The sequence below is a fragment of the Dryobates pubescens genome, chromosome 20, assembly GCF_014839835.1.
Source record: "Dryobates pubescens isolate bDryPub1 chromosome 20, bDryPub1.pri, whole genome shotgun sequence".
NCBI classification, from domain to species: Eukaryota; Metazoa; Chordata; class Aves; order Piciformes; family Picidae; genus Dryobates; species Dryobates pubescens.
This window is the reverse complement of record NC_071631.1, coordinates 19,740,886-19,761,725: the sequence shown is the minus strand read 5'-3', so window position 1 is coordinate 19,761,725 and position 20,840 is coordinate 19,740,886. Positions and strand designations below refer to the sequence as shown.

The window sequence follows — 20,840 nt, the reverse complement described above, 5'->3', positions numbered from 1 at the left end:
TTTTCCAGGAGGCCACTCTGCAGTTCCATTCACACTGCTCATTTCCTTTGGCAAATCCCCACCTTATCTGCAAACATTGGTTGACAACCCAGCTGCAGCCAGGTGGTGCCCACTGGAGAACACTGGGAGACAGAACATGGTGAGATGGCAACAGAACAGCAGGGAACAGAGGCACTGATGGGGAGCAGAGCTACTCCAGGGAGATGCTGGGTCCTGCACTTGGGGCATAACAACCCCATGAACGCTCCAGGCTTGGGGAAGAGCAGCTGCAAACCACCTGGCAGAGAAAGACCTGGGGGTGTTGATCAGCAGCTGGCTGGGGATGAGCCAGGGGGTGCCCAGGTGGCCAAGAAGGCCACCAGCATCCTGGGCTGGATCAGCAATAGTGTGGCCAGCAGGACCAGGACTGGGACTGTCCTCCTGTACTGGGCACTGGTCGAGGCCACATCAGTTTTGGGCCCCACACTCCAAGGACATTGAGAGGCTGGAGTGTGTCCAGAGAAGGGCAACAAAGCTGGGGAAGGGTCTGGAGAACAGAGCTGGGGAGGAGCAACTGAGGGAGCTGGGGCTGTCAGGAGAAGAGGAGGCTGAGGGGAGACCTCATTGCTCTCTACAGCTCCCTGAAAGGAGGTTGCAAGCAGGTGGGGGCTGGTCTCTTCTCCCAAGCATCAAGTGACAGGATGAGAGGAAATGGCCTCAAGTTGTGTCAGGAGAGGTTTAAGTTGGACATGAGGAACAATTTCTTCCCCAAAGGGTTGTCAGGCCCTGGCCCAGGCTGCCCAGGGCAGTGGTGGAGTCCCCATCCCTGGAGGGGCTGCAAAGCTGTGGTGCTGGGGGCCATGGTTTGGTGGTGCCCTGGCAGTGCTGGGTGCTAACAGTCAGACTCAGTGTTCTTAAAGGTCCTTTCCAACCAAACCAGTTCACTAATTCTACGATGCCCCAGTGGGATGCAGGAGTTTAAAAGGCAAGGAGCACGAAATGGCAGAGGTTCCACCTCAGTCTCCAGCCCTTGGGGCACTGTCCTGAACTGCCACAGCCTGGAGTGATCCCTCCCTGTCACACTGCTACAGACATCAAATGTGATCTTAGAACCAAGAAGGCTGGAAAAGACCTTCAAGGTCATCAAGTCCAACCACAACCCAACTACCACCACTATTAAACTACAACCTGAAGTGCCACAGCCACACACTTCTTGAGCACCCCCAGGGCTGGGGACTCCACCACCTCCCTGGGCAGCCTCTGCCAATCCCTCAGCAAAGAAACTGTTCCTAACATCCAATCTTGTTTTCTCCTAGGGTCTGCTCAAAATAGGCCAAAGCCAACCTTCTAAAATGTGTGGCAGTACTGGAAGCCAACACTCAGCATTCCTCAGTTCAAGAAGGACCTCAGGGAACTGCTTGAGAGTCCAGCACAGAGCCACAAAGGTGCTGAAGGGAGAGGAACATCTCCCTGCTGAGGATGGGCTGAGGGAGCTGGGGGGGCTTGAGCTTGGAGCAGAGGAGCCTGAGGGGTGACCTCATTTATGTTGATAAAGATGTGAAGAGCAGTGTCAGGACAGAGCCAGGCTCTGTTCAGTGTCCTGTGACAGGACAAGGGGCAATGGGGGCAAGCTGGGGCAGAGGAGGTGCTACCTCAACAGGAGGAGACACTTATGAGGGTGTTGGAGCCCTGGAGCAGGCTGCCCAGGGAGGTTGTGCAGTCTGCTTCTCTGGAGACTTCCAAAACCCACCTAGCTGTGTTCCTGTGTCACCTGCTCTAGGTGACCCTGCTCTGGCAGGAGGGTTGATCTCCAGAGGTCCCTTCCAACCACTCTGATTCATTTCTGCTAAGACTTCAGGGAGCCCAAAGCAGCAGGTTCAGCTGAGTGGCCACATGGTGCTCTGGAGCCTCTGTTTCCCAGGTCCATCCACCTACAATTCAAGTGCAGACCTGGGAACCCCATGGCCTCACTCTCCCAAGGCCAACTCCACCACATCCCACAGGCAAAGGTAGCTCCTGAACGCCTACCCTGAGCTTCAAGCGAGGCCGCCCGGCCCAGATGTTTCAGCCTAAAAACCCTGGACCCCAACCAGCATTTTTCAGCAAAACTTGGTTCTTCTGAGAAAATTTCCAACTAAATTTTGAGATCAAACCCCCCTGGAGTGGTTTCAGAACAATGTGATGGAGGCAGCCAAGAGACATCGCGGCGAGTGCCCCTGCGCCGCGCTGCCAGACGGTTCCCATTAGGGAGCTGTTCTCCAGCGGCTGATTCACTCCCCGCCTGCTCAAGCCATCCCCTGCTCAGCTCTGCTGGGATCAGGAGGAACTCTGCCTGCTCCCATGGCCAAAACTTGCACCAGTGTCCTGCAAGAGGAGCTCTTCTCAATGCTGATCAACACCGACAGGCTGAGGGCATTCAACAAGTCCAAGTGCCAGGGGCTGCACTTTGGCCACGGCAACCCCATGCAGAGCTACAGGCTGGGGACAGAGTGGCTGAGAGCTGCCAAACAGAGAGGGACCTGGGGGTGCTGATTGACAGCTGCCTGAACATGAGCCAGCAGTGTGCCCAGGGGGACAAGAAGGCCAAGGGCATCCTGGCCTGCATTAGGAATAGTGTGGCCAGCAGGAGCAGGGAGGTCATTGTGCCCTGTGCTCAGCACTGGTTAGGCCACACCTTGAGTCCTGTGTCCAGTTCTGGGCCACTCAGTTTAAGAAGGAGATTGAGAGACTTGAAGGTGTCCAGAGAAGGGCAACAAGGCTGGGGAGAGGCCTTGAGCACAGCCCTGTGAGGAGAGGCTGAGGGAGCTGGGGTTGCTTAGCCTGGAGAAGAGGAGGCTCAGAGGAGACCTCATTGCTCTTTACAACTACCTGAAGGGAGGTTGTAGCCAGGAGGGGGTTGGTCTCTTCTCTCTAGCAACCAGCACCAGAACAAGAGGACACAGTCTGAAGCTGTGCCAGGGGGAGTTTAGGCTGGAGGTGAGGAGAAAGTTCTTCAACGAGAGTCATTCGCCATTGGGATGTGCTGCCCAGGGAGGTGGTGGAGTCACCGTCCCTGGAGGTGTGTAGGAAGAGCCTGGATGAGGCACTTGGTGCCATGGTTTAATCATGAGGTCTGTGGTGCCAGGTTGGACTTGATGATCCTTGAGCTCTCTTCCAACCTTAGTGATACTGTGAGGGGAAGACACTGGTGCCAGACAGGGACAGCACAAGGGGCAATGGGCACAAAGTGGAACCCAGGAGGTTCCATCTGAAGAGGAGGAGAAAGTTGTTTGTTGTGAGGGTGCTGGAGGCCTGGAGCAGGCTGCCCAGAGAGGTTGTGGAGTCTCTTTCTGTGGAGAGCTTCCAACCCCAGCTGGGCACTGTGATCCAGGGCAAGCTGCTGTGGGTGCCCTGCTTGAGCAGTGGGCTTGGACTGGATGGGTACCAAAACAAGAGGACACAGTCTCAGGCTGCGCCAGGGGAGGTTTAGGCTGGATGTTAGGAAGAAGTTCTATACAGAGAGATTACCCATTGGAATGGGCTGCCCAGGGAGGTAGTGGAGTCACCATCACTGAGGTGTTCAGCAGGAGACTTGCTGGGGTGCTTGGTGCCAGGGGTTAGTTGTTTAGGTGGTGTTGGATTGGTTGAGGGGTTGGACACGATGATCTTGAAGGTCTCTTCCAACCTGGTTTATTCTGTTCTATTCTATTCTATCCCCAGAGGTCCCTTCTAACATCCACCATGGATCCATCTCTCATTTGAAATGGTTGTTACTGATGAACTTTCAGGTCAGAATGCTTTGCAGACTTACAAGTGCCTTGTACTTAGAGCCAGAGGAGTTGAGTCGGAGCAAATGTGCCCTCGAACAGATGAGAGATGCTCCCGGCAACACTGGGGTTGGACTGGATGATCTCCAGAGGTCCCTCCCAACCTCCACCATGATGGGCTTCTGGGATTTTATCCTCAAAGATCATTCCAAAGTGTTCCATCTGGCTCATCCTCTGCCCTTCTGGTTTTTGCTTGACTCAGTTCTTGATGGCTTACACAAGAGGCAGGGGACTGGGGGCAACAAGCCCACCACATCCACCCCCAGAGGACATGGGGGAAATGGCAAAGTGCAGGAGCTGTGGTGCAAGGCAGAATATGAGTCACAACACATCTTGTTTGGTTTGGGATGCACAGGGATGGATCCCATTTTAATCCATCAGCAAGTACAGAAAAAAGGTTATACTCACAGGACTTGTTCCACCCAAGCTTGCAAGGAAGCACCTGAAGGGGCTACAGGAGAGGCAGGGAGGGACATCTGACAAGGGCTGGGAGGGGATGAGGGACAATGGCTTTGAGCTGGAAGAGGGGAGATTGAGAATGGAGATCAGGAAGAAATTCCTTGCAGTGAGGGTGGTGAGGCACTGGAACAGGCTGCCCAAGGAGGTTGTGGGTGTACCCTCCCTGGAGGTGTTCAAGGCCAGGTTGGATGAGGCTGGTGGGAGGTGTCCCTGCCCATGGCAGGGGGGTTGGAACTGGATGAGCTTTAAGGTCCCTTCCAACCCAAACCATTGTATGATGGGCTGTGCACAGGCACCTTACAAAGGGCCTCAACATCTGAGCCCAACCAGGTGTCACCTGCCCTTGCCAGGCTGGGACCCACAGCAGATTTTACAGCAGCTAAGCAGCACTGAAAGCAGCAGAAAGCCACAGTTCCCCCTCCAACCCCACGCTGCAGCCAGCCAGACACACACCACCGCCTGGAGCAAGGAGCTCTGCCCTGCTCTCCTTGCTAGCCTCAGCCAGAGCGCTGCAGGATGCTGCATTCCCTAGTTCTGAGAGGTGCTGATTCCCAGAGTGATTCCATATGGCCCATTTATTGATTGCAGAACAGATCAGCAGAGAACTGGAGCTGCCAGGCAAGTGATCAAGGTGATGGAGTCCATCGGCTTTCCAGCAGATGCCACAAGTGCATCTCTTTTTCAGGCCTGCTCAGCAAGGGAGCAGGACTGGAGCAGCTCCAGCACTAGTCTGGGAGAGGTTTTATTTCTGGAAAGAGATGGAGTCTGCCTCCTGATTGCATCCAGACAGGTTCCCACCTGCTGCTGCTCACACTTTGAACGTTCCACTACAGAACAAGGGCAATCCTACCAGGTGACAGGAAGGGTGCCCTGAAGGTTGGGCCAGGGGAGGGTGGAGTTGGAGATTAGGAAGAATTTCTTTGCTGCATGAGTGGTCAGGGACTGGAAGAGCTTGCCCAGGGAGATGGTGGTGTCCCCATCCCTGGAGGTGTTCAAGACATGGCACTTGGGGCCATGGTTGGATGGCCATGGTGGCAATAGGTTGATGGTTGGGCTTTACCTGAGAGGGTTCTTCCTACCCAAACAAGAAGAGGTTGCCCCCTCCTCACTCCGACCTCGCCTCAGGTTGGTTTCATCCTTCTCTCCAGTCTCAATCTCCCTCTTTTCATTCCAAACCATCCCCCCTTGTCCTGTCACAACTGGCCCTGCCCAATAGTCTGGCCCCAGCTTTCAGATCAGCCTCTTGGAGCACTGAAAGGCCACCAGAAGGTCTCCCTGGAGCCTTCTTCTCTCTTCTCTTCAGTATCTAGGAGAAGAGCAGACCGAGGATACTTTCTGCATGCAAAGACAGGAGAAGAGCCAAGCTGGAAGCACTTGTGGAGTTAATGGGAAAACCAGGAGAATCTGCTTGAGAGCCCTCCCCCAGCCTGCTGGTGATGAGCAAACCCAGTTCAAAGCACTCTTTGGATTCCAGCAATGCCTCAGGATAACAACATGCCCAGAAACATGGGTTTCTGATTCTCTCCTGTGTCGCAACCCTTCAGGTTTCCACCCTCCAAGTGTTCTGGGAAATCCATTAGGCAGCCAGCAGCCACTCTCTGCAATCACCATGATGCAAGAGCACATGCTTCCTACCAAGCATGACTCCTCTTCAGAGCCTGCAGATTGCCTGCCTTCCACTCAGGCCTAGGCAAGCAACTTACCAAGGGGTGTGGGACAGAGCAGGCAGCGACTCTGTCCTCCCAACAACCCTCCCCGAATGCTCTGAAGAGTGGAAGGAAGCACTGAAGTCAGAGTGTGTTCAGGCAGTAGGAACTCTGGAGCTGCACAGCCACAAAGAGCAAATACTCAAAAATAAACCCAGCATTTTTAGCCTGAGTGGTGCTCAATGGGTCAGGAAGAGAAGAGTGCCCAGAGCCACCGACACCTCACCGCCGGCGAGCGCGGCGGCGGCCACGGCCTGCTCATGCCAGCAGCAGCTGAAGGGAGCAAGGGAGAGAGCATTTGGGAGCCTGGCTGCAACACACAGCAAAAACCTTCCTGACTCAGGCAAAAAGCAGAGGGACCTCTGGAGATCACCAAAGCAGGGCACCCACAGCAGCTTGCCCAGCAGCACAGTGCCCAGCTGGGCTTGCAAGCTCTCCACACCAGGAGACTCCACAGCCTCTCTGGGCAGCCTGCTCCAGGCCTCCAGCACCCTCACAACAAACAACTTTCTCCTCCTGCTCACATGGAACCTCCTGGGTTCCAGTCTGTGCCCATTGCCCCTTGTGCTGTCCCTGGGCACCACTGAGCAGAGTCTGGCCCCAGCCTCTTGCCCCCCACAGCTCCTTTAGCTCTTGCTGAGCATTGCTCAGCTGCCCTCTGGGGCTGCTCCTCTGCAGGCTCTCAGCCCCAGGGCTCTCAGTCTTTGCTGCTCCCAGAGCTGCTCCAGGCCCCTCAGCAGCTTTGCAGCCTCCCCTGGACTCTCTCCAGCAGTTCCCTGTCTCTCCTGAACTGGGGAGCCCAGAAGTGGACCCAGGACTCCAAATGTGACAGAGTAGAAGGGCAGGAGAACTTCCCTCAGCCTTCTTGGCCACACTCTTCTTCATGCACCCCAGGACACCATCAACCTTCTTGGCCCAGAGGGCACATTGCTGGCTCATGGGGAACTTGATGCCCACCAGCACTCCCAGGTCCTCTGCAGAGCTGCTTTCCAGCAGGTCTCCTCTCACCTGTGCTGCTGCAGGAGGTTGTTCCACCCCAGGTACAGGATCCTACACTTGCCTTTGCTCACCTTCACTCTCTGCCCAGCTCTTCAGCCTGGCCTGGTCTCACTCAATGGCAGCACAGTCTGAGGGGTGTCAGCCACTCCTCCCAGTTTGGCATCATCAGCAATCCAGCTGAGGGTCCACTCACCCAAGCCATTGATGAGGATGTTGAAGAACCAGACCCAGTCCTGACCCCTGCTGAGCACCAGGCCTCAACTAGACCCTGCACCACAGATGACATCCCTCTGAGCTGTGTCCTTCAGCCAGTTCTCAGCCCACCTCACTGCCCACTCAGCTGACCACACAGCCTAAGCTTCCCTGTGAGGCTGTTCCAGGAAAGAGTGTCGAAATGGATCATTACAGAGGATCTCAGCACTGCTCAGGCCACACCTTGAGTCCTGTGTCCAGTTCTGGGCCCCTCAGCTTAGGAAAGATGTTGAGCTGCTGGAAGGTGTCCAGAGAAGGGCAACAAAGCTGGGGAGGGGTCTGGAGCACAGCCCTGTGAGGAGAGGCTGAGGGAGCTGGGGTTGCTTAGCCTGGAGAAGAGGAGGCTCAGGGGAGACCTTCTTGTTCTCTCCAACTCCCTAGGGAGGTTGTAGCCAGCTGGGGGTTGGTCTCTTCTCCCAGGCACCCAGCACCAGAACAAGAGGACACAGTCTCAAGCTGTGCCAGGGGAGGTTTAGGCTGGAGGTGAGGAGAAAGTTCTTCCCAGACAGAGAGATTGGCCATTGGGATGTGCTGCCCAGGGAGGTGGTGGAGTCCCCATCCCTGGAGGTGTTCAAGAGGAGCCTGGCTGAGGCACTTGGTGCCATGGTTTAGTTGATCAGATGGTGTTGGGTGAGAGGTTGGATTTAATGATCTCAAAGGCCTTTTCCAACCTGGTCTGGTCTGGTCTAGTCTAGTCTAGTCTAGTCCAGTCTACTCCAGTCCAGTCCGTTCCATTCCATTCCACTCCATTCCACTCCATTCTATTCCACTCTGTTCCATTCCATCTCCTGGACCCATTTCCTCCACCTCCCAGCACATGGTGAATCCTTTGCCTTTATTCCTTGCAAGCAGCACCTCCAAGGTCAGGCTCCACCAGTCCAGCTGCTCCCAGCCAGCTTTGTGCCTCACCAAACAGGGGCTGCAGAGCAGAACAGCCCCACTTGGTGCCTTGCTCCTTTCTTTACCATCCACCACAGGCAGCAGCCACCCTTCAGAAGTGGGAAAGCAGGCAAGGAAAACACCTCCCTCACCCCCCAACCCCCTCCATGGTCCCAAATTGAGATTTTTTTTTCTATTACAACAAGGGGCAGAAAAAAAACAAACTCAAACCCTAAATTAACATGGAAAAAAAGTCATCAGAGTGCTGAAATGCCCTACAATTACAGCTAGGTTTTGTTTTCTCTTTAAACAGTTTAACCTGAATGCTTCAAGCAGCAGCTGGGCAACTCTCTCCTGCTACAAGCTGAGCCTCACATCCCTGCCTGGATCTCTCCTGCTCCAAACCCAACCACGGGGATTGACCAACAAGATCTCCAGGATCCTCATTCTGATCACAATCAAAAAAACCCACCCCAAACCCAACCTAAAAAGAGTTTAAACCTCTTTTTTTTTCCCCCCTCCCCTTGGTGGTTTCTGCACTTTCTGATCAGTGTGAAGACAGATGGAGGAAGGCAGCTTCACCCCCACCTCCCCACCGCGCTGTGGCTGAGGTAGGGGCTGAGTAACTGTGGAAAAATCCACATAATTGAGAAGACAAATGTTGAGCAGCTATTTTACAGCTTCAACCAGTCAAGGAAAAATGTGAGCAGTGCCAAGAGGCCAGCCAGGCTCATTGTGTGTGTGTTTGGTGCGTGTGTGTGAGAGAGAGCAGAGAGCAGGCAGCGGCCCGGGAGCGCTGCGCGAGGGCGAAGCTCTCGTCTGCGGCCAGGCTGCGTCCTGCTGCTGCGTCCTGCTGGGCCTGCAAGGGCTCTGGAAGACACCCAAAGGAAAGGTGGCATCTCCTGGGACTGTGTGGGGAACTAGCAAACTGCTCTCAGGGGTTGGAAGGGACCTCCAGAGATCTTCCAGTCCAACCCCCCCTGCCAGAGCAGGGCCAGAGAATCCAGCACAGGTCACACAGGAACACATCCAGGCAGGGCTGGAAAGGCTCCAGAGAAGGAGACTCCACAACCTCTCTGGGCAGCCTGCTCCAGGGCTCTGGGACCCTTCCAGGGAAGAAGTTCCTCCTCATGTTGAGGTGGAACCTCCTGTGCTGGAGTTTTCATCCATTGTCCCTTGTCCTATCCCAGGGTGCAGCTGAGCTGAGGCTATCTCTTAACCCCCAGCCCTCAGCTATTGAGAGACATTGATCAGATCCCTCTCAGTCTTCTCCTCTCCAGACCAAACAGCCCCAGGGCTCTCAGCCTCTCCTCCCTAGACAGTGCTGCAGTCCCTTCAGCATCCTTGGAGTCCTCCCTTGGACTCTCTCCAGCAGATCCCTGTCCCTCCTGAACTGGGGAGCCCAGATCTGGATGCAATATTCCAGGTGAGGTCTCAGCAGGGCAGAGGAGAGGGGAAGGAGAACCTCCCTGGATCTGCTGGACACACTCCTAGTGCCCCCCAGGATCCCATTGGCCTTCTTGGCCACAGGGCACATTGCTGTCCCATGCAGAACTTGCTGCCCACCAGCACTCCCAGGTCCTTCTCCCCAGGGCTGCTCTCCAGCAGATCACCTCCCAGCCTCTACTGCTGCAGTTTGTTCTTCCTTCTGGATGCAGGACTCTGCATTTGATAGTTGGAAAAGACCTTCCAGATCATTGAGTCCAAGCATTCTCTGACTCTGCCAAGGCTGGTGCTAAAGCAGGTCCCTCAGCACCACATTTTCATGGATGTGAAACACCTCCAGGGATGGGGATCCAACCACCTCTCTTGGGAGCCTGTTCCAGTCCCTGAGAATCCATTTACAGAATCACAGAACTGTCAGGGTTGGAAGGGACCTCAAGGCTCAGCCAGTGCCAGCCCCCTGCCATGGCCAGGGACACCTCACACTCCAGCAGGTTGCTCATAGCCACCTCCAGCCTGGCTGCAAACACCTCCAGGGATGTTTTTCAGTGAAGAAATTTCTTCTGATGTCCAACTTTAACCTCCCCTGGTGCAACTCAAGGGCATCCTCCTATTGCTTGTTCCTTGGATGAAGAAACCAACTCCCCCCTGGCTCCAGCCACCTTTCAGGGAGCTGTAGAGAGCAATAAGCTCTCCCCTCTGCCTCCTCTTCTCCAGGCTAAACACCCCCAGGTTCCTCAGCTGCTCCTCACCAGGGTCTGCTCTTCAGATCCTCTAACAGCTTTGTTCCCCTTCTCTGGCCACACTCCAGGCCCTCAATGTCCTTCCTGGAGGGAGGGACCCAAAACTGAATCCAATACTCAAGGTGTGGCCTCACCAGTGCTGAGCACAGGACTACAATCCCAGTCCTGGTCCTGCTGCTCACACCATTCCCAAGCTAGGCCAGGAGGCTGGTGGCCTTCTTGGCCACCTGGGCACGCTGCTGGCACATCTTCAGCCACTGCTGTTGTGCCCCAAGTGCAGGACAAGAGTGCAAGAGGCACACAGACACCACCATGAGCAGCTATTAAGGCCATTAGTTGCTTCCCAGAAGGTCCTATTTTCAGTTACTTGAAGTTTTGGATCACTTCCACAACTCAGGCTTGAGATTCCCAACTTGGATGTCTGCTTCCAGAGGAGTTTGGTCTAAGGTAATGCAAAATCTCAGCCCAGCTCTCTCAGCCATTTCAGAAGAATAGAACAGGATAGAGCAGAGCAGGATAGAACAGAACAGAATTAACCAGGTTGGAAGAGACCTTCAAGATCATCAAGTCCAACCTATCTCCCAACACCATCTGATCAGCTACACCATGGCACCAAGCAGCCTATCAAGTCTCCCCCTAAACAACTCCAGGGATGGGGACTCCACCACCTCCCCGGGCAGCACATCCCAAGGGCCAATCTCTCGCTCTATGAAGAGTTTCTTCCTCACCTCCAGCCTAAACCTCCCCTGGCACAGCTTGAGACTGTGTCCTCTTGTTCTGCTGCTGGGTGCCTGGGAGAAGAGACCAACCCCCAGCTGGCTACAACCTCCCTTCAGGGAGCTGTAGAGAGCAATGAGGTCTCCCCTGAGCCTCCTCTTCTGCAGGCTAAGCAACCCCAGCTCCCTCAGCCTCTCCTCCCAGGGCTGTGCTCCAGACCCCTCCCCAACTCTGTTGCAAGTTCAGGCTCCCCAGTGGCCTCAGGAGCTGCAGAACCCCAACACTTCCAACACTGAGAGGGGACTGGCAGAGGATCCAGAAGGGGAACTAGTGTAGCAAGAATGCTGGAACACTGACAGGCACTTTCAAAAGTGGGGATTAGACATTCAGAAGGGGAGATTAAGGCTCAGCTCCAGAAAGGCAGCAGGAGGAGAAGCCTGAAGGAAGCCAAGTTGTAGAAGAGAGAGGAAAGAGCAAGCCAGAGAAGGTCACAAGAGACAATGAGAGGCTACCCAGTCCCTCTCCTGCTCGAGCTCCAGCTGTCAGGAGCGATGCAGTAATGCCATCCCACGACAGGGACTTCCCAGCCCTCTGCCTTGGGCCACTCCTCTGCTCCTGGAGGGATCTTCCTGCTCCTCTTGAGCCTGACTCAGCCCGAGCACCAAAAGCCTTCTCCCCCTCTCAAACCAGCTTGTTCACTCTTCAATAACCTTGTCTGCCCATCACAGCCTCCCCTCTCCCCACTCCCCTCCCTCCCCCCTTCCCTCCTCCCCTCTCTCTCCCTCCCCTCCTCCCTCCCCCTCCCTCTCTCCCCCTCCCTCCATCTCCCTCCTCCCCGCTCCCCTTTCCCCCGCTTCCTCCTCCCCTCTCCCTCCTCCCCGCTCCCCTTCCTCCTCCCCTCTCTCCTTCCCGCTCCCCTCCCTCCCTCCCTCCCTCCTCCCTCCCCCCCCGCTTCCCTGCCTCCCTCCTCCCTCCCCCCCGCTCCCCCCCCTCCCTCCCTCCTCCCCCCCTCCCTTCCTTCCCTCCTCCCTGCTCCCCTCCCTCCCCCCTCCCCCCCCTGCTCCTCCCTCCCTCCTCCCTTCTCCCCTCCCTCACCCCCACTCCCCTCCCTCCCTCCTCCCTCCCCCCCACTCCCCATCCCTTCCTCCTCCCTCCCCCTGCTCCCCTCCCTCCCTCCTCCCTTCTCCCCTCCCTCACCCCCACTCCCCTCCCTCCCTCCTCCCTCCCCCCCACTCCCCTCCCCTCTCTTCTGCCAGGCAAGCAGCACCAGAACAAGAGGACACAGTCTCAAGCTGCACCAGGGGAGGTTTAGGCTGGAGGTGAGGAGAAAGTTCTTCCCAGAAAGAGGAATTGGCCCTTGGGATGTGCTGCCCAGGGAGGTGGTGGAGTCCCCATCCCTGGAGGTGTTCAAGAAAGGCTTGGCTGTGGCACTTGGAGCCATGGTTTCGTTGTCAGGAGGTGTTAGGTGATAGGCAATAGGTTGGACTTGATGATCTCTGAGGTCCTTTCCAGCCTGGTTGATTCAGTGATTCTATGAACTGCCTCTTAGTAAGGAGCTGGGCAGCAGCCACTGCAGCCACAGGACAGCAATGTGGCCTTGTGGCCAGCAAGGCCAATGGTATTCTGGGATGTAGCAAGAAGAGTGAGTCCAGTGGGTCAAGGGAGGTTCTTCTCCCCCTCTACTCTGCCCTGCTGAGACCACCCCTGGAATACTGTGCCCAGATTTGGGCTCCCCAGGTCAACAGAGAGAGGCACCTGCTGGAGAGAGTCCAGCAAAGAGCTACAAGAGTGATAGAAGGACTGGAACATCTCTGCTCTGAAGAATAACTCTGAGCCTGAAAAGAGAAGGCTGAGAGGGGATCTGATCAATGTCTATCAATATCTGAGGGGTGGGTGTCAAGGTGAAGGTGCCAGGCTCTTTTGGTGGTGCCCAGTGATAGGACAAGGAGCAATGGCTACAAGCTGGAACCCAGGAAGTTCCTCTTCAGCCTAAGGAGAATCTTCTTTGGTGTGAGGGTGCAGGAAGCCTGGGACAGGCTGCCTAGAGAGGTTGTGGAGTCTCCTTCTCTGGAGACTCTCAAAACCCACAGAATCACCAAGCTTGGAAGAGACCTCAAAGATCATCAAGTCCAACCTGGATGTGTTGCTGTGTGACCTGTCCTGGGTGATCCTGCCCTGGCAGTGGGGGTTGGACTGGATGACCTCCACAGGTCCCTTCCAGCCCCTCCCCTGCTGTGATTCCATGATTCTCATCTCATCAATACTTCCAAACTGCTTTGCTGTACCAGAGCTCTCCCAGTGGAGCCTGGCTCCTAGAAACCATCCCTCCTGCACCAGAAAGCACAGAGACACTCACACTTTATTCCTACCTCTGCTGTCAGCAACCTTCTGTGAAGCCCACAGCCAGAACATCTCACACCTCCCTCCTGCTGCTCCACATCAGCCAACACTGAGAAAATTACCCTGTCAGCCCTTGGTGCAGAGGTCCCTGTGTCAGTTCTCACCTGGCTGCCGAGCCAGGCTTGGGACAGATCCACCCTGCGGCAGCTCCCCGGGGCCCTTCCAGTGCTCTTTGTAAGAGCAGCACAGAATCTGACAGAGAAATAAACACCCAAGCAGCACAGTCAGGTGCTGGAAGGGTAGGAAATGCTCCAGCTGAAGCTGTTTTTTTCAGTCCACTGCAAACTCAGCCTCACCTCAGTGTTCGTGCCCCAGCTCTTCAGCAGGCAGCACGGGCAGGGCTCGCTTCCTTGGCAGGTACCAAGCATTGTGGCTTCTCTTCATCAGCCAGCACTAGGCCACGTTCCTTAGGGGCTGCAGACAACTCCAACCCTGCTCCAAACAGTTAAAAGCCACCTCCTGACAGCAAGCATGAGTGTGTTTGATTTTGACAGGTTCACAGGATCAGAGGAGGTCAGGGGTTGGAAGGGGCCTCCGGAGATCTTCCAGTCCAACCCCCCCTGCCAGAGCAGGAGCAGAGAATCCAGCACAGGTCACACAGGAACACATCCAGATGGGGCTGGAAAGGCTCCAGGGAAGGAGACTCCACAGCCTCCCTGGGCAGCCTGTGCTCTGGGAGCCTCCCAGGGAAGAAGTTCCTCCTCATGTTGAGGTGGAACCTCCTGGGCTGGAGTTTCCATCCATTGCCCCTTGGCCTATCCCAGGGTGCAGCTGAGCAGAGCCTGGCCCCTGCCTCCTGACCCCCAGCCCTCAGCTATTGATAGACATTGATCAGATCCCCTCTCAGTCTTCTCCCCTCCAGAGTAAAAAGTTCCTTGGGAGATGGAACATCATCATCAGGAGTACTGCAGCCATTCTGGTGCTTCTAGCATGAGGGCACCAAACTGGTGGAGTGGGTCCAGAAGAGGCCACAAAGATGATCAGAGAGCTGAAGATCCTCCCCTATGGGGACAGGCTGGGAGAGTTGGGAAGAAAAGGTTGCAGGGAGACCTTAGGGCAGCCTTCCAGTACCTGAAGGGGCTACAGGAGAGCTGGGGAGGGACTTGTGACAAGCTGGGAGTGACAGGACAAGGGGCCATGGCTTTGAGCTGGAAGGGGAGAGATTGAGACTGGAGATGAGGAAGAAATGCTTTCCAGTGAGGGTGGGGAGCCACTGGCACAGGCTGCCCAGGGAGCCTGTGGCTGCCTCCTCCCTGAAGGTGTTCAAGGCCAGGTTGAATGAGGCCTTGAGCACCATGAGCTGGTGGGAGGTGTCCCTGCCCATGGCAGGGGGCTTGGGCCTGGCTGAGTTTCAGATCCCTTCCAATCCAACCCTCCTGTGACTGAACACTGCTGTTCATTTCCCCCCCCAGGATTCAGTCCAACAGAACAAGTCCCCTGGAAACCTGAAGCTGCTTCTATTCCATCCAACAAGCTCAGGAAGCAAACCCCCAAACCTGCCTGCATGGCAGGAGGTCAATCAGGCTGGGGATGGTTCATTTCCACCAGAATATCAAAACCAGATGCTTCTCTGAGGGGGTTTGGAGGCAACCTGAACCTGCTGGGGCTCAGCCTCTCTCTGGAGGAGCCCTGGGCACCTCCAAACGCAAGGAGCAGACAACTCAGTCACCTCAGAAGGGGGGAGGGCAAAGCATGCAGGGCTGGAAATCAATCTGGTGAACACACAGACTGTTTAGACAAGATCCTGAGCATTTTGAGCAGCTCTGGTCTTCAATCATCTCTTATTTACAAACTGAGGCTAACAATGATGTGATCCAGCCACGAGCCCACTGCCTTCAGCCTCCAGAGCTCCAGCAGCTTCCACCCAGCAGGCTAATTAGTTTGTATTAGAGCAACACTGGCCTTAATAACCAGAAATGTGAAACGACCTGAGGGCTGCTTTTGTGTCCTGTAACAGCCATGAAAAATGTCCTCAAAGCAGCTGGGCTGCCTGCCCTGGATGGGAGAGACCTGAGGCCAAGCTGTGCCCTAAGAGGCAGCAGTCCCAGCCCTGCTGTGCTGTCGGTTCTGAGCCTGTTTGCAGCAAGTCCCTGCAGCACCACAGACACTTCCACTCACCTCTGACTGACAGCAGTGCTGCTGCCTGGCTGGAGAGCAGCAGCCAGGACAGGGCTGGAATCTCAACAGGACTCAGGGCTACAAAGCTGCTGAGGGGCCTGGAGCAGCTCTGGGAGCAGCAAAGGCTGAGAGCCCTGGGGCTGAGAGCCTGCAGAAGAGCAGCCCCAGAGGGCAGCTGAGCAATGCTCAGCAAGAGCTAAAGGAGCTGTGGGGGGCAAGAGGCTGGGGCCAGACTCTGCTCAGTGGTGCCCAGGGACAGCACAAGGGGCAGTGGGCACAGACTGGAGCCCAGGAGGTTCCATCTGAGCAGGAGGAGAAAGTTGTTTGTTGTGAGGGTGCTGGAGGCCTGGAGCAGGCTGCCCAGAGAGGTTGTGGAGTCTCCTGGTGTGGAGAGCTTGCAAGCCCAGCTGGGCACTGTGCTCCTGGGCAAGCTGCTGTGGGTGCCCTGCTGGAGCAGGGGGATTGGACTGTATCTCCAGTGAGCTTTCATAGTATCACAGTATCAGTCAGGGTTGGAAGGGACCACAAGGATCATCTAGCTCCAACCCCCCTGCCATGGGCAGGGACACCCCACACTACATCACCCTGGCCAGAGCCTCATCCAGCCTGGGCTTAAACACCTCCAGGGCTGGGGCCTCAACCACCTCCCTGGACAACCCATTCCAGGGCTTCACCACTGTCATGGGGAAGAACTTCTTCCTCCCCTCCAGCCTGAATCTCCCCACCTCCAGCTTCATTCCATTCCCCCTGGTCCTATCACTACCTGGGGCCCTTTCCAGGCCAAATCACCCTGGGATTCAGCAATCCCTGCTGGTGTCTTGACCACAGAGGGAGGCCAGAAGCACCAACAGTGATGGGTGCTGCAGGGCAAGGCTTGGTGGCAGCCAGTGTGCCCAAGGAGAAGACCAACTCTTCTGCAGAGCCCAGCAACCACCACAGCCAGGCCTGTCTGCTCACCAAACTGCTCTTCACCACTGTCTGTCAGCCCAGCGTGAAGGAAAAATAGCAACCACCTGGCAAGCACCCTCCTAGGAGCCCGTGTGGCTCACTTGGCAGTCACTGCACAGACACAAGGAACTCACAGGTACCACCTCTCCTCCAGAACTAGCTTACCTGCCTGCTGGATGTGGGGCAGGCTGTGGATGTGGTCTGCCTGGACTGCAGCAAGGCTTTTGCCACCCTCCCCCACAGCAAACTGCTGGCCAAGCTATCAGCCCCTGGCTGGGACAGCAGCTCTCTGAGCTGGGTTAGGAACTGGCTGGAGGCTGAGCCCAGAGAGTGGTGGTGAATGGTGCCACAGCCAGCTGGCAGCCAGGCACCAGTGGTGTGCCCCAGGGATCAGTGCTGGGCCCCATCCTCTTTAACATCTTCATTGATGATCTGGATGAGGGCATTGAGTCCATCAGCAGTAAATGTGCAGCTGACAGCAAGCTGGGGGCAGGAGTTGATCTGCTGGAGGGTAGAGAGGCTCTGCAGAGGGACATGGACAGGCTGGGCAGATGGGCAGAGGCCAAGGGCAGGAGACTGAACACAGCCAAGTGCCAGGTTCTGCACATTGGCCACAGCAACCCCAGGCAGTGCTACAGGCTGGGGGCAGAGTGGCTGAGAGCAGCCAGGCAGAGAGGGACCTGGGGGTAGTGGTCGATGGTAGGCTGAACATGAGCCTGCAGGGTGCCCAGGCAGCCAGGAGGGCCAATGGCATCCTGGCCTGCATCAGGAACAGTGTGGCCAGCAGGAGCAGGGAGGTCATTGTGCCCTGTGCTCAGCACTGGTTAGGCCACACCTTGAGTCCTGTGTCCAGTTCTGGGCTCCTCAGTTTAGGAAGGAGGTTGAGCTGCTGGAAGGTGTCCAGAGAAGGGCAAGAAAGCTGGGGAGGGGTCTGGAGCACAGCCCTGGGAGGAGAGGCTGAGGGAGCTGGGGTTGCTTAGCCTGGAGAAGAGGAGGCTCAGGGGAGACCTTCTTGCTCTCTCCAACTCCCTGAAGGGAGGTTGTAGCCAGGTGGGGGTTGGTCTCTTCTCCCAGGCACCCAGCACCAGAACAAGAGGACACAGTCTCAAGCTGTGCCAGGGGAGATATAGGCTGGAGGTGAGGAAGAAATTCTTCATAGAGAGAGAGATTTGCCCTTGGGATGTGCTGTCCAGGGAGGTGGTGGAGTCCCCATCCCTGGAGTTGTTTAGGAGGAGACTTGATAGGCTGCTTGGTGCCATGGTGTAGCTGATCAGATGGTGTTGGGTGATAGGTTGGACTTGATGATCTTGAAGGTCTCTTCCAACCTGGTCTATTCTATTCTATTTCTATCCTATTTCTATCCTATTCTATCCTAACTCTGCAGAATTAAATCAGGATGCCTCCAGTACCTGGGCATCTGCAAATACACAGCTACACCAACTGGCATCCAAGGGAAAATGCCTCAGGCCACCTCCAACAGCTGGGAAGTGCAAACATCCCAAGAGAACAGACCCTGAGCTGCCAGAGAAGGGAAAAACAAACCTGAAAAGGAGGTTGCCTGGGAAGTCAGAACAGTTTCTAGCTCCCTAAGGTCTGTTTCAGCAACTATCAAATGTCCTCAGCCAATTCTGCATTGAGCTGCATTTGATCATGGCACCAGAGGAAGCTGAAGGCACCACAGCATCACAGAATTGTTTGGGTTGACAAACCCCTCTCAGGTCATCCAGTCCAATCATCAACCCAGCACCACCATGGCCACTAAACCATGGCCCCAGGTGCCATAGCCACACACTTCTTGAACACCTCCAGGGCTGGGGACTCCACCACCTCCCTGGGCAGCCTCTGCCAATCCCTGACCACTCTGGCAGCAACCTAAGCCTCCCCTGGCACAATTCCAGGCCATTTCCTCTCATCCTATGACCTGAGACTACGGAGAAGAGACCAACCCCCACCTCACTGCAACCTCCTTTCAGGGAGCTGTAGAGAGTAGTGAGGTCTCCCCTCAGCCTCCTCCAGGCTCAACACCCCCAGTACCCTCAGCTGCTCCTCCCCAGCCCTGTTCTCCAGACCCTTCCCCAGCTTCATTGCCCTTCTCTGGACACACTCCAACCCCTCAATGTCCTCCTGGGAGTAAGAGGCCCAAAACTGAACCCAGGACTCGAGGTGCAACCTCACCAGAAGTTGCAGCTGCAGTAGGTGGGAAGGTCCAAAGCAGGTCTGGGGAGTGGCAGTGAAGCCTCCAGCAGAAAAGGGCCAATTCCATGGAAAACCTGACTTGGAGAACAAGAAATCTTGGTGCAGCACTTGAGGAAGATGAACTTCCCCTGCCTCCCACACACACAGAGGTGATGCTGTTCTCACTCAGCACTGGGCAGGAGGGGTCCTGAGTCAGGGGAAATGACTGGGCAGCCCTCCTCATCCTGACCCTGCAGCAGTGCCAGGGCACTGGCAGAGTGCCTGGGAACAGCCTGCAGATAGTTAAGCCCAGGGCATGAAGGAAGCTCTGCACAGGGAAAGCAGCCCCTGGAAAACATCACAAAGGATTTTAGCTCTTCCAGTGTGGCTGTGGCAATGAAATCCCCAACCACATCCCCCCTGGGGCCACAGGGGAAATAATGAAGGGACTGCATCAAGTTAGAGCAAACATGGAGGTTCCACTTGCTGGGTGGTGATGAAGCCAAGAGCTGAGTGCTCTGGGCCCTGTTTGTAAGGGTCAGAGCAGCTCCCACCTTTTGCAGCCTGCTTACAGGCCTGCAAAGGCCACACTCAGCATGGCTGATGGGCTTCATTCTCACAAGGAAAAAGCCTTCCCTGAGGCTGCTGGAGCCCTGGAGCAGGCTGCCCAGGGAGGCTGTGAAGTCTTCTTTGGAGAGATTCAAAACCCACCTGGGGGCATTCCTGCATGATCTGTCCTAGGTGATCCTGCTCTGGCAGGGGACTTGGACTTGATCTGCAGAGCTCCCTTCCAACCCTTACCACTGTATGATTCTGGGACAGTGACAAGTAGAGGCAGAACCCCAGGATCTGGCCCATAGTCAGCATCAGGCCATCCTCTGTACCTTCTGTCCTGAGCACTCAGAGGACAGTTTCCATCTTTTGGGAGAGTTGCCTGGAGCTCAAAACATTGCTCACATGGAAGCACTGAGAATTGCTTTGCTCTAGGCTTTAGAACTCTCTGTAAGACAAAACTGGAGAGGGTCTAGAGAAGAGCAACCAAGCTGGGGAAGGGTCTGGAGAACAGGGCTGGGGGGGAGCAGCTGAGGGAGCTGGGGGGGTTTAGCCTGGAGAAAAGGAGGCTGAGGGGAGACCTCATTGCTCTCTACAGCTCCCTGAAAGGAGGTTGGAGTAAGGTGGGGGTTGGGCTCTTCTCCCACACCAGCTTTGGTGCTTTACTCTGGACATGCTCCAGCCCCTCAGTGTCCTTCTTGCTATGTCTTTCTTGTAACAGAATCACAGATTGGGTTGGGTTGGAAAGGACCTTCAAGACCATCCACTCCCAGCCCCACTGCCGTGGGCAGGGACACCTCCTACTAGAGCAGGTTGCTCAAGGCCTCATCCAACCTGAACTCTTGAACACTTCCAGGCTTGGGAGTGCCCTAACCCTCCCCCTAGGGAACTTGAGGCCCTTTCCTCTTGTCCTATCACTGGAGAGAAGAGCCCAACCCCCAAGGCACCAACCCCCAAGCAAAACCCAGCGAGGCAGAAACCTCACCAGGGAAAGAGCCACAGAAGTGAAACACGCAAAAGACTGAGCACAGAACTCATCTGTGCCTGGCAGAAATCACCACCAAGCTCTCCTCTCAGCAAGGCAGGGGTGACAAAAACACACCAAGTGTGCCTGCATGGCCCAGGCAGGACATTGGACAGAGCACACAGAGAAACACAAGAGGTCAGGAACGGACCCGGCCTGCAGGGGCTGCTCCTGCGGAAACCTCCACGGTGTGGACTTGCTGCTTTGTAGGCAAGAAGCAGTGCAGCTGGGTGAGGAGTGCAAGAAACACATCATGATCTCAGATGCAAATGAGTCTGGGAATCTGGTACTCACCATTCTGTTCATCCAGCTCGTTCCCAATCTCCTGCCCCATCTGTTTTTGCCGGGAGATGATGGAGGAGAGAGCATCGAGCCCAGCATCTTGCTCTGCACCAAAGACAACCCACAGGAGTCACACTGAATGCTGACATCCCAGCCACAGAACCATGATGTTGGCTGGGTTGGAAAAGCCCCCTAAGATCACCACCCCTCCACCCAACAACACCACCATGACCATTAAACCATGTCCCCAAGTGCCACAGCCACAGGTTGCATTGAAGCCTCCAGGGCTGGGGACTCCACCACCTCCCTGGGCAGCCTCTGCCAATCCCTGACCACTCTTGCAGCAAAGACATTTTCT

The 20,840-nt window shown here is 55.8% G+C and overlaps 1 protein-coding gene across 1 annotated transcript in view; it reads right to left on the bottom strand.

The window, feature by feature from the left end:
• Positions 1-20,840, bottom strand: part of STX8 (syntaxin 8) — a 176,658-nt gene that overhangs the window by 120,659 nt on the left and 35,159 nt on the right. Inside the window, exon 6 of the mRNA XM_054170935.1 lies at positions 20,495-20,587. Within this exon, the coding sequence (XP_054026910.1) occupies positions 20,495-20,587 (93 nt within the window). The remainder of the gene's footprint in view (positions 1-20,494; positions 20,588-20,840) is intronic.